This window comes from Tiliqua scincoides, chromosome 2 (assembly GCF_035046505.1).
Source record: "Tiliqua scincoides isolate rTilSci1 chromosome 2, rTilSci1.hap2, whole genome shotgun sequence".
In the NCBI taxonomy this organism is placed as follows: Eukaryota; Metazoa; Chordata; class Lepidosauria; order Squamata; family Scincidae; genus Tiliqua; species Tiliqua scincoides.
Window position 1 is genome coordinate 207,215,870 of NC_089822.1, and position 12,260 is coordinate 207,228,129.

The 12,260-nt window shown below is 43.3% G+C and overlaps 1 protein-coding gene across 3 annotated transcripts in view; it reads left to right on the forward strand.

The window, feature by feature from the left end:
- The window catches only part of TEX264 (testis expressed 264, ER-phagy receptor), a 179,923-nt gene extending 168,306 nt beyond the window's left edge, over positions 1-11,617 (forward strand). For all 3 annotated transcript variants that reach the window (XM_066616612.1, XM_066616614.1, XM_066616613.1), the window contains one exon: positions 6,355-11,617. In XM_066616612.1, the coding sequence (XP_066472709.1) occupies positions 6,355-6,677 (323 nt within the window). In that variant the 3' untranslated portion in view covers positions 6,678-11,617. The remainder of the gene's footprint in view (positions 1-6,354) is intronic.
- Positions 11,618-12,260: the final 643 nt, after the last annotated feature.

Consider the following 12,260-nt stretch of genomic DNA (forward strand, 5'->3'; position numbering starts at 1 on the left):
ATTTGGGTAGGACAATCCTAAATACAGCAGTAGAATTCCACATTGCTTAAAAAAGTTGAAAAGCACTCCCTTGGTGAAATCAAATAATAACTACAGTGCCCTCTAGTCCTCCATGATATCCTCAGAGATTTCCAGATCCCTAGGTCTTTTGTGCGTGGATTGTAGTTGCTATTAGGCAGGTGGCAGATTCTTAAGGGAACACTCAGGGGGATTTCATATGCTGTCTGCAGAGTGCAGAAGAGTGGTGACCAATTAAAAATATTGTCTTGAGCACTAGTGCAGGTTACATTGTGGTTGTCTCACCCCTTATCTTTGAGTGCCATCTCAAGTCTCTTGGTGAGAAGTTGCGCAGCCTTGGATTAGAACCAATATTTCTTTAAAAAAAAAAAATCAGAGCTGAAGCATGGTTGATTATTTTTGACTCACAAAAGAAAGTTATGAAACATATGTACTTGCCTTGGCTTTTTGTGCATATGTACTATAGCCTGGCTCTTGCAGTCTACTTAGTACAATAGTTACTCTTCTAGCTGAAGAGCTTGTGGTTTAAGGTTCAGAAAATCCAAGAATGTTAACAGCCCTGCAGAAAATGGGAGTTGCAGATGATAAAACACTTTTACATTCTTCTAAAAATAATACTGAAAAAAGTCATACACAAAAATTTAGGAAGAAATAATTGAACATACAGGATAATACAATTGTTGAGAAAAATGGCTATCTTACAACCACCATTGGGAATCTAAGCACCTAGAACTTGATGCTTGGATGCTCATTACAAGTCCTCTATGAGGCACAGAATGTGACTTTACCTGACACAGAGCAGTGATCTGTCTAGCCCTGTGTTGCTTGCTTTTAACTGGCAATGCTTCTCCAGGGGCTTCAGCAGAGGACTGTCCCAGCCCTCCTACCTAAGAACCTTTAACTGAAGATGCCATAGATTGAAATCTAACGGGGCAAAACGGCATCTTTGAAAAAGGTGGCTCTTTTATATTTAGCAGGGGGAGAGCAATTGTTCCTATTCATCTCAGCTTAGAGTTCCTTCTAGAGCAGGGGTGTCCAAACATTTTGGCAGGAGGGCCACATCATCTCTCTGACACTGTGTTGGGGGCCGGAAAAAAAATAATTAATTTACATTTAAAATTTGAATAAATTTACATAAATAAATAGAGGTGGAACTTATACGAATGAATGAAGGTCTTGTGATAGCTCAAGGCCTACAAAAGACCTTGCACAAAGCAAGGCAGGCCTTTCCCTTGCTGCCACTGCTACTTCACCGATGTGAAACAGCAAGCAGTGGAGGGAGCCCTTGGCCCACAGCTCGTGCAAGAGGTCAAACAGCAGAGAATAGTCACATAGGGCCAGTGCGGGCTCCAGCAAGTCTCTGGAGGGCCAGAGGCTCACTGGAGACTGGGGGTTCCCCACGGGCCGCATTGGGGGTCCTCGAGGGCCGCAAATGGTCCCCGGGCCAGGGTTTGGGCACCCCTGTTCTAGAGGCTGTTTTTGATCTCTGTGTTTCTTTTTAGATTATGAGGGTAAGTGATATATAAATATTCAAAGTAAGCCACCACAATCTGGGGACTTGTGTTCTATTGTTAAGCTGTGGGCTCATCTCTCTGTGCTAAAAAAAGTGCGTTAAGAAACAACTAGGGCATTGTAGAGAAGATTCATACTTATCTTTAAAAAAAAATATTCTGAAATTACCTCCATGTACTTTGCCTGACCCCCAGTGTTAAGGTATTTTATTCCAGTGGGAAGGCAGCAAAGACCATTTACAGCAGGGCTGCGACAGTTCCTGCTGTCTGTCTGGTGCCTCGCAGGAGGGACTCAGCTCCAAGAACAGCCCCATCACCAAGAGAGCTGGCACTTAGAGGACTGCAGTGAAAGGAGAGGGCGCCTTCTCATCAAATCCTTATTGTCCCTGTTGGACTTTTATTTGGGCCTGTAGATGAAAGAGCTTTAGGCACACCATGTTCCCAAAATACAAACTTTGCTGTTCCTCGTGCGTCACTCACGGCTGGGGACTGAAGTGCTGGAGGGGGCAGGCTTTAGCCTGTCTTTGTGGAAGTGCAGGGAGCTGGACCTAATGTCCAAAAAGCATCGGAGGAACAAATGGAGTCTCATTTGAAAGCACTCAGTTCTCCAGGCTAGTGGGTTTTTTTCCCCCCTTGATAGTGCTGGCTTTTATCGCAAGCCAGGGTAGAGTGAGAGGAGCAGCAAACAATCATCTCTCAGAAGTATTGGCAGCCTGCAGAAATCTAGATGGTCTCCTACAGCAGTATGTTAAGGACTAGGGAGGTGTAGCAGCTGAAAAACTGGGGATAGCTAGGATGAGTCAAGGTTGTGGTGCTTTAGCAGAACTGCCTGATGGGCCTGCAGTGTGTTTTGTAACCATTTATATGATGTAAGTAACAGTCCTCCTGCTAAATGTAGTGAGCTCATTAAGGTCACTTTTCCCAACACATATTGAAACAATGGTTTTCAGAGAGAAAAGATGACTCTAGTGACCTGCTCTGTCCCCTGTTCTTTCTGATCTATCTTGAACAAAGACTTCACTACTGGGTTTCCCTTTCCATATGAAATCTGTCCAGAGCTGCATACCATAAGGAACAGAAGCAGAGTGTTTTGCCTTTTGTATAAGATGAGAACTATTCTGAAGTGTCAGGGATTCTAGATTTATATGCATGTGATATTTGGGATATTTTCACTTCCCTGATGCAGCTGAAAGTGTGTGTAATGCAATGACAGACATAGCTTGCCTTCCTGTTTTGGATTTTGCTAGTAAATAATATTTGAATTACAACCAGTATTCAGCTCTTGTAACTTTGGATGAATTCCATTCATATTCTCTCTCTCTCATATCTTTGTATGTGTTTTTAATCCTTAAAGCCATTTGAGGAAGAAGTTGTGGCATTAATTCAGAAGGGGACAGGATAGTAAGAGAAGGAGGGTAAAAAGAAAGAGATAAAAAGAACAGCCTGGAAATATTTTGTCCAGTAGAGGGCAGTCAGGATGCACTTTCCTCATTTTAGCATTTCCAAGTCAGGAACTCTATGCCAGGGTTTAGTCAAAGAAGGTATGATCAAGCTGCTAGGTCTAAAGCATGTCCACCATTCCTTACCGATAAGAGTTTAAAATACATACATATAATTTCTCAAATATCTCTCTTATTCCAACAAATACCACTTTGACATTTCAAGCAAAGAGGACTGTATGTCTACTTGAACTTGATGTCAGGCCACACTTCTGACAATGCAAGTATGTTGAGAATGCAAAGAGCAGTGTGACCCCATGTCACAGGAAACATACTTTTACTGTGCCCTAATGTTGTCATTAAATTTTCTCTAAAAATGCAATCAATTAAGCCTAAATCAGACCAGTTTTGTTGCCCTTTGTTCCTGAACAGGGATTGGAAGTGTCTTCTTCTCCTTCTTCATCTTCCTTTGAAAGGTATCCAAAATTTGCTATAAAAAGAATCTAGGTCAATAATTATGGTTTACTGTATGATCAGGCAATTTCCCCAGGACCTGGGTATATTAGTTCTATAGAGTTTACTCTTATGAAGTGGCATGAGATTTCACTTTGAGAAGAACGCTTTCCTTGATAGGAAAGAAATTCCATCCAAAGGCCCACTGATTCCTATAAGGATTACACTTCTGCCAATCTGAGAAGTCTTTCACTCTTCAAATTAGCCTAGTTTACACTTAAGGCTACACTTAAGGATTCCGTTACCTTTAAGGCAGGAGGCCTAACTCCAATGTACCATGGGTTACAGAATTAGAACACGAGATAATTAGAATGGTAGTTTATGATTCTTTTGAGTCAGTTAAGAATTGTATTTTTTCCTGAATAGACCCTTCTTTTATTTAATGGATCTTGATTTGTTAGTTTGAAGACAATGGTTCCCAAATGTTTTAGCACTAGGACCCACTTATTAAAACAGCACTCTGTCGGGATCCACCTAGCTTTATGAGACTAAAAAAAGTTCCAGTTTTTCAACCGCTGACGCCTGTTTTTATTCTTTTTATGAGGGGAGGGGGAACTGCCTTCTGAAACATTAGTTGAACTCCATGTACATCAGGTTGGGATTATTCAGGTGGCCTTACGTTCCCCTTTGCCTGGCCTTTGATAAGAGCCAAGTTGGCTCATGAGTAAGACTTGGCTCAGTTTCATTTTCCATACAGCTCAACAGATTTTTCTTGTCAGTTTGGCGGGGGGACCTCCTTCTTTAGAGTGTGTAGGAGCCTACTTTCAATGGATCGGGACCATTCTGGTACTATTGTGTTCCCTTCAGCCTTCCCTTCGTGGTGGAATGAGGCACATTTGCCTACTTTCAAGTCAACATGCACATGCCCCTCCATTAAAGTTTCCATAGAGGTCGCACATTTTTCTTGTCAGCTATCAGCTTGTCAGTTTTGCAACCCACCAAAAATCAGGTTACGACCCACTGGTGGATCCCAACTCACAGTTTAGGAGCCACTGTTTTAAGGTACGCAGATTTGAGGAGCTTTTAAATACTTTGGCAGCCATGCATCTAGCCTTAAGGCAGAGCTCCCTTGATTTTTCAGTTTAAATGCTTTGATGGGGATGCTTACCACACAACTGTTTCTATAATGGATAGAGGGGCCTTCTAAACTACACCTGTTGGTCAAATGAAAAGCACAAGGTTCTGAAATCGGTCCATGATCATCATCTAATCAGCAGTGGTGTGCTAGGGGGGTGCAGGTGGTGCGGGCCATACTGGGCGACACGCAAGGGGGGTGACGCGCAATGGGGCGGTGATGTGCTAAAATTGCGGTGGCTAGGAGTAATATCGTCATGTTATATATCATTGTATGTGGAATTTCCAGCAGAATGCAATGCAAAAAACCAGAGAGAAATATCTCCTTTCTATCAAAAGGTATTGGCAAAACACCGGAGAACAAAAAATGCATGGAACCCAATGGAAAGTGAAACCGAGCTGTATCGCACAGGTGAACTTGTGAAGTTCAGTAGGTGAACTTGCCTTAGTCCATCGGAAAGGGCAGTCTGAGAGGAATCCAACAACACCAGAATGGTCCTGATCCAATGAACGCAGCCCCCCAAAAACACCCGAGAAGGAGGTCCCTCCCTCCAAGCTGGCAAATGTATTGAGCTCTATGGAAAGCAAAACTAAGCCACATGCTTGTGTTTACTCATGAGTAAGCAAACGTGCCTTGGCACCTGGGCAGGTTAGGCAAAGGGAAATGTGAGGCCATCAGAATAGTCCTGATTTGATGCAACTGGAGCTCAACAAATGCTCCAGAAGGCAGCCCTTCCCCCATAAAAAGAATGAAACAAAGGCTGGACAGGGTAAGGTGAATTTTTTTCTGTTTTAGGCTGCAATCCTATCCACACTTTCCTGGGAGTAAGCCCCACCGACTATAATGGGACTTACTTCTGAGTAGACAGGCATAGGATTGGGCTCTCAGACTGGTGGGTCCTTATAGTGATATGCTTGAAATATAAGAACTTAAATTGAACTGGGTACTAGGTAGGGGTAAAATCTTACTGATTCTTTGGGGGGGGGTATTATTGCAGGCAGGCTACAGAGAAAATTCACTTGGTGGACAGGGCTGGCTTCCCCTTATTTAATTATTTGTTTTACTTTAATTATTTATAATTATTTATTTTAATTTACTTTATGATGGGTCCTGTCATTCTAAAAAGATTGTCATTCTAAAAAGTGGGTCCCAGTGCTAAATGTTTGAGAACTGCTCCAATAAGGTGGTAGTAAGTTGACACCCTGGGGGGAGGTGTGTGACACCACTAGAGACCAAAATCACTAAAATCACAATTTGTAAAAATAATACCATCATGTTATATATCAATCAATGTGTAATTTCATGCAGAATGCAATGAAACAAACTGCGTTGAAATATCTTTATTCTATCAAAAGGTACAGCCAAAAAACCAGTGGGGGTGGGGCGATGGTAGATCACCACGCCCACCACCTGGAGTGTTGCCCCGCCCACTGCATGGGGGTGACACGCTGGCCTCCCGCACTGGGTGACGCGAACCCTAGTGACACCACTGATAAGTGACAGCTTCATGAAAGAATCTGCTGAGTCCTTTTGTCTTTGTATTAGCTCCTGCTAGTGCCCCCTCTTAAATTTCTTTCTCAGTACTTATGCTAAAGACTGATGATTTTGGATACTGGTGAATGAGATGGATTGATATGCTTTACAATTCTCTTATTGATAGGAAAATTTTAAGTATGTTCAGAGCACTGCAGGGGTGGAGATGTGTATTTGCTATTCTAAGTCCACCATCTTTCCTTAATATTTATTATCTTTTCCCAATCTTAAGCTTTTCTTCTTCTGTTTTTTTTCCTATATAAAGGGGGTGACACCTTGAGTGAGACGAGCTCTGTCAGCCTGGAGGCCACCCCTGACAGCAGAGAGACTTCAGTGGCTTCCTCTGTTTTGTCTCCCTTCGCATCTGGCCGCAGCCGAGATGAGGTAGACAATCGCAGCGAGCACAGCTACAGCGAATCAGGGGCCAGTGGGTCCTCCTTTGAGGAACTGGACTTGGAAGGCAATGGAGATGGCGATGGAGCGACAGGTCTCTCATCCAACCTTGGCTCTGCTGAGGACCAGGACACCCCCAAGGCCAAGTGGACCAAGGAGCCTATTGTTTTGGAGAAGGAAAGGGGTGAAGAATAAAGCCTTCTCTTTTCTCATGTTACTTAGGGATTGAAAAGAGAAACTGATCATCTCTCTTGCTTCTTTTCTGTCCAGCCAAAAGATTGCGGTCACTGATCCATATTAAGATCTGCCCTACTCTTTGTCTGCAGACAGACATTTAGGAGGTAAAAAAGCCAGACCAATTAAAGGAGGGGAACTATAGTTGTTTGCCACTCCCCTGAAGCCAGGGTCAAGGATGCGTGCTTGAACTGGGAAGCTGGGAGTGGGGTGAAGTGGTGGTGGAGAGCTTGTGTGTTGAACAGCACAGTGTATTTCACTGTGTGCGCGTGCGCGCGTGCATGTGTGTCTATGTATGAGAGAGAGAGAGAGAGAGAGAGAGAGAGAGAGAGAGAGAGACTCTGCCAGGAGCACTATACATGGGCTGGTGAATGTGTTTGTGTACAGACTGTCCCCTTGCATCTCTTTCTCATCTTCTTGCACTCTATTCAATTTATCCTCTAATCTGCCTGTTTTTCTGCAAGTCTCACACTTTTGATTGGCACCAGATTTATTGATTCCAAAGAACAGGGTTATATCTGAAACTGAAAAATGCAGTGTAAATCTTTAATCCTTTAACTGATGCCTCAGTGTTCCTAATCAATAAGACAATTAACAGCTTCCTTTTGAAAGGTAAAGGTTTATGAGCAGGGTAATTGTGATCTCAGTTTCTCATGTGTTGCTTCTGCTGCATTTCCTGGTCTTCATCACCTAGAACAGGGGTGCCCAAACCCCGGCCCTGGGACCACATGCGGCCCTCGAAGCCTCTCAATGAGGCCCTCAGAGAGCCCCCAGTCTCCAATGAGCCTCTGGCCCTCTGGAGATTTGTTGAAGCCCGCACTGGCCCAACGCAACTGCTCTCAGCATGACGGCAACTGTTTGACCTCTTGTGTGAGCTGTGGAATGAGGGTTCCCTCCACTGCTTGTTGTTTCATGTCTGTAATGCAGTAGCGGCAGCAAAGGAAAGGCCAGCCTTGCTTTGTGCAAGGCCTTTTATAGGCCTTGAGATATTGCAAGATCTTCATTCATTCATAGAAGTTCATCTTTAATATATTCATTTAGGTAAACTTATGTAAATGTATTCAAATTTTAAATGTAAATTAATTATTTTTTCCGCCGGCCCCTGACACAGTGTCAGGGAGATGATGTGGCCTCCTGCCAAAAACTTTGGACACCCCTGACCTAGAAGATGTACAGCCCACTTTCAATGTCTCTTTCAGATTGCATGATTGTGGAATCAACCATGTTCCTTGAGGTTGCAGTTGCTGCACCAGTTGGCATCTGCAGTTTACTCCTAGGAATGGCACTTAAAGTTCTTTGTCTAGTCTCAGATGAAAAAGAATCCATATGAGAGGAACCACCATCACTATTGGCATTAATGATGTCCTCTTCCTCTTCTCAGCAAAGAGTCTGCTGACTATAATATCACAGCAAAAAGTGGCAATAGTGCAACAGAAGCCATATAGACATGGGTCCCCAGTGCTGGACTTTGGGGTTTTGATGCAGTGGTTGTCTAGTTCACAAGTAAGAGATGCCTGTGGGCCCAGTCCTATCCAATGTTCCAGTGCTGATGCAGCTGTGTCAGGGGGGCGTGTGCTGCATCCTACGGTGGGGGGGGGGAAGTAATCACAGAAGCCTCCTCGAGGCAACATTTGCATTGCAGCTGCATCGGCACAGGAAAGTTGGATAGGATTGGGCCCTGTGTCAGTGCTGTGATCTCTCAGAAGGTTTGCAGTGAAATCTCAGCCACAGTGGTATACTGTAATGTTGTATTGCCAGTTCTGGAAGTTCCTGGATGTTGTGAATTGGAATTGAAGATTCAGCCAGCAGGGTGCCTTGCTAAAATATATATAGAGATTACCACTTTAGATAATATATATATAGGTTTTGCAGGATGAAGTATTGAAAAAGTCTTATCCTCCCCACTTTATTCTTGCTCCTGTTGCTTACTTTCTCCCCGTGGAGAACTTGGATCAATGACTCACTCTGTTTCTTAATAAACTTAGATCTATATTGTGGGCAAAGGAGTTTGACATTCAGCCACCCTTCAGCCTTGCCTTGTTTTTGAAGATTGACCCAGCCTGGAGGGAAGTCAATGGGTTGCATTGTTAGAACCTCCCTGCTTGGGTTGCCTGGTCCACAAGACAACTTGACTCCCTCCCCTAAGCAATCACAATTGATTATTTACTTTCTCCTTTATACTCTTGTTGTTGAGATCTATTAAGCTTCTATTTTTCTTCCCCCATGGTTAAATCTATATTAGTGTTTCTCAATCCTAATTTACCATGACATCCAAATTGGCGACTCCAGTTTAACTGCCGTGTTCCTGAAATCAATAGGATTGATGGAAGCAGACAATATGTGGAGCATTGAATATATTCCCTCCCCGTTGTGCCTGGATTCAAGATGTGACATCTCCAGGCCAGATTTCGACATACTATTTGGTTGCCTTTGTCATCTGCCTGGGGATTACTTTATCCACTGGCACTGCACATCTGATGTTCTGTAATTTAGTATGTGGCACTACTTGAATAAACACTATTCTAGCTGCCCCGTTTTAGCACTCAGTGGTTTAGGATATGTGCCGTCACTGAGCAGAGCTTTCAGCCTGCCATCATAGAGCAAGATATTCCCAAAGCCTCACATGCATGTCTGTATATTCTCTTGAGCATGCATGAATGGGTGTGCACTTGTGAGTGTGTCCGTTCATGATATGCATAGATTTTTATGCTCTTTTGTCCACATGCTCATTCTGCAAGCTTGTCTGTGTATACATAATGCATCTCTCTCTTTCTGAGTACTAGGATTGCTGTTGGAGTGCAGGAAATGGAAGACAGAAGCAGCGGGAGGCATTTAGATAAAAGTGTATGGTGCCTTTCGCCAGATTTCATTGACAGATACCAAAATACTATTCTCTTTCTGTTGTGCTAATTTAGGGCCGGGGGAAGGTAATATTTCTGACAAGTATAGTAATGGCTGCTTATTTGTGAATTCTGCTATAGGAGGGGCTGGAACAGCCTGTGTCAAAGTCTTCTGGCTTATACCTGATGGTTTTGTTATATAATGTATGTGCCTTCCTCCCTGTTGTGTATATTTATGTTTGTGTGCATGCATCTGTGCTTTGTCTACCCACTTGACTAGGTACATGTACATCATTGTGTATATTGCTGTCAGTGGGCATGCATACATACTGTACACATCCACGATTGTGTACTGCACCATTTCTTAATGTATGAATCATTTGCATGTACATTTTCTATTCTGTGTGTCCCCATCTGCATACAGTCCTTTCCTCATAGGCCCTGATATGGCTCATACTGGCTTGGAAATAAGCTGCTTTCCCCAACCTGGGAAGTAGCTTGGCTTCTTTCTGAATTAAAACCAAATGCATTGCCCCCCCCCCCTTGTAAACTCACTTATTGGGCAGGCCAAGGGCTGCTGCAGCAGGACACTGTCCACAGGAAGAGGGAAAGAGGAAGATCTTTGCCTCCCCACTCCAGTACCTAGTGTGCAGTGTAGGCGAGTGCCAGGATGAAAGGTCCCAGTGGCTCTTGGGAAATGTAGTTTTCCTAAGGGCTACTGGCATTGAATTGTTTGTGTGATCAGGGGAGTTAGATAGGTGGGAGGAGAGAATTTTGAGTCAAATGGGGTAAACTGGAAGTTTTTCTGGCTTGGATTTTAATTTAAACTGGGAAAAAATTTGGGATAGCCTAGCTTTCTCCCTGACATGCAAGCATTTCACATATAGGAAGTTTTCAAACAAGCAAGAATTCCTTATGTGTGCTTTGATGTGCTCTATTCATGTGAAGAATTGTACACCATACCAACCTGAATGGTGTGATGACCCTAAGATGTGCATGGTGAGTAGCTTTTATTGAACTGTGTACTTTTGCTAATAGAAAGAGCAAGCAATCCTTTCCCATCTTGAGCACAGTTGAGTGTTATTTTTTGTTCCTTTTTCACTCTTGCTCCTCCAAGCAGTCAGCCTATAGAATAACTTTTTCTCTTGAGCTGGCAATGGGTAAGCAGCACAAACCAAGCTCCTTCAGGTACTTTGTGAGTACCATGGCAACCTAGAATTCTGAGGAAAGCCACTATACTGGGATGAAAACTAGTGAATTCATTATATTGTCTCCCCTGAAAGGACGAAGCAACCCTCACTAGACATTTGTAGACTGCGGCAACACTCCACAAGCCACTAATTCTGGAGATAAGGCCACAGCAAATTTCAGAGAAGCCACCTAGACTTATACTTCCAGTTAGATTATACTTTGTGTCAACATTTTTCATGAAATTGTGTAAAAAGGAGATACACAGAGCCTCTCTAGAACACCATTTTGTAGACACAAATTTTCAGAAATGATCCCTGAGTCATGATTGACGTGAACTGAGACAGAAAAACTTTGTTGTTATATGTCATCATCCCCTGCACCATTCAACAGAGGTGTCTTCACTATGTGTAAGAGAGATCTGCCTACTAATTCTATGAATCAGGCATTCTTATCTCTACAAAAATCTGAATTGCTGCGGACATAACTGAAGCCTGCTCATGTTAGGCAGCTGTCTGGCAATCCACTCTAAGATGCTCAGTTTCTTTTCCAGTTAGTCTAGCACCTCTCTCTCTCTCTCTCTCTCTCTCTCTCTCTCTCTCTCTCTCTCTCTCTCTCTCTCTCTCTGCCACGTGCTGTGATTGTGAAGGGGCTGGCTGGTGAATGAATTGTCATCCGTCTGTGGGGATAACACACTGGAGCATCTGAAGAACAACCAACGTTTCATCTCTTCACAACTGGTACAATTTGCTGTGATGGTAACTTTAAAAGCATTGTAGCCTGCAACTGGAATAAAAGGCAATACTACACAGAATGTACCTGGGCAGAGCTGTGCATTTAGGTAGAACAACAGGTCTTTTTTAGTGTTGTCTGATGGGATGTTTCAGAACTGTAGACATGCAGCTATCTTGATGCCTCTTAGAACACATCCACTGATGTTGCACTTCACTTTCATTAGCAACATACCATGTCATTACTAAGATTCTCACCCAGATTTGAATAACCTGTGAGGCCTGATCAGGAGGCCCACTGGGGCTCAGAAGAGTCTGTGATTCATTTCAATGAGGTTGAGATGTTTGGTGAGAATTGTCTGGAAGAATAGAAATCTTAACAATGAATGTATGGTACCACAACATTTTTAGGTAACAGAAATCATTGTGTTCATTTACTCATTTACGTACCTGGTTGTGTACCTGAACCCAAAGGAATTGCAGTAGTGAAGAATGTAACACCTCAAAATGGTTGTGCTGCACATTTAATGGTGTGTCTCCCACTCTCTCTCCCCCCCCCCCCCATTAATTTCTTCTAAGTTTTTTCCTTCCATGACATCTTTTCAATGGCAAAAGTCTGGAAAAAACCAACCTTAGCAAGAAGAGGAATGTAGAATACTACCTTCTCAGCCCACCCCCAACCACTGGTGGTAATAGACCTAATACACCTAAATGGGGCCCACATCCATCACAGTAACAGTGCAATCCTAACTTGTGCTGGAACAGGCAGGCCAGTGGGCCTGCGC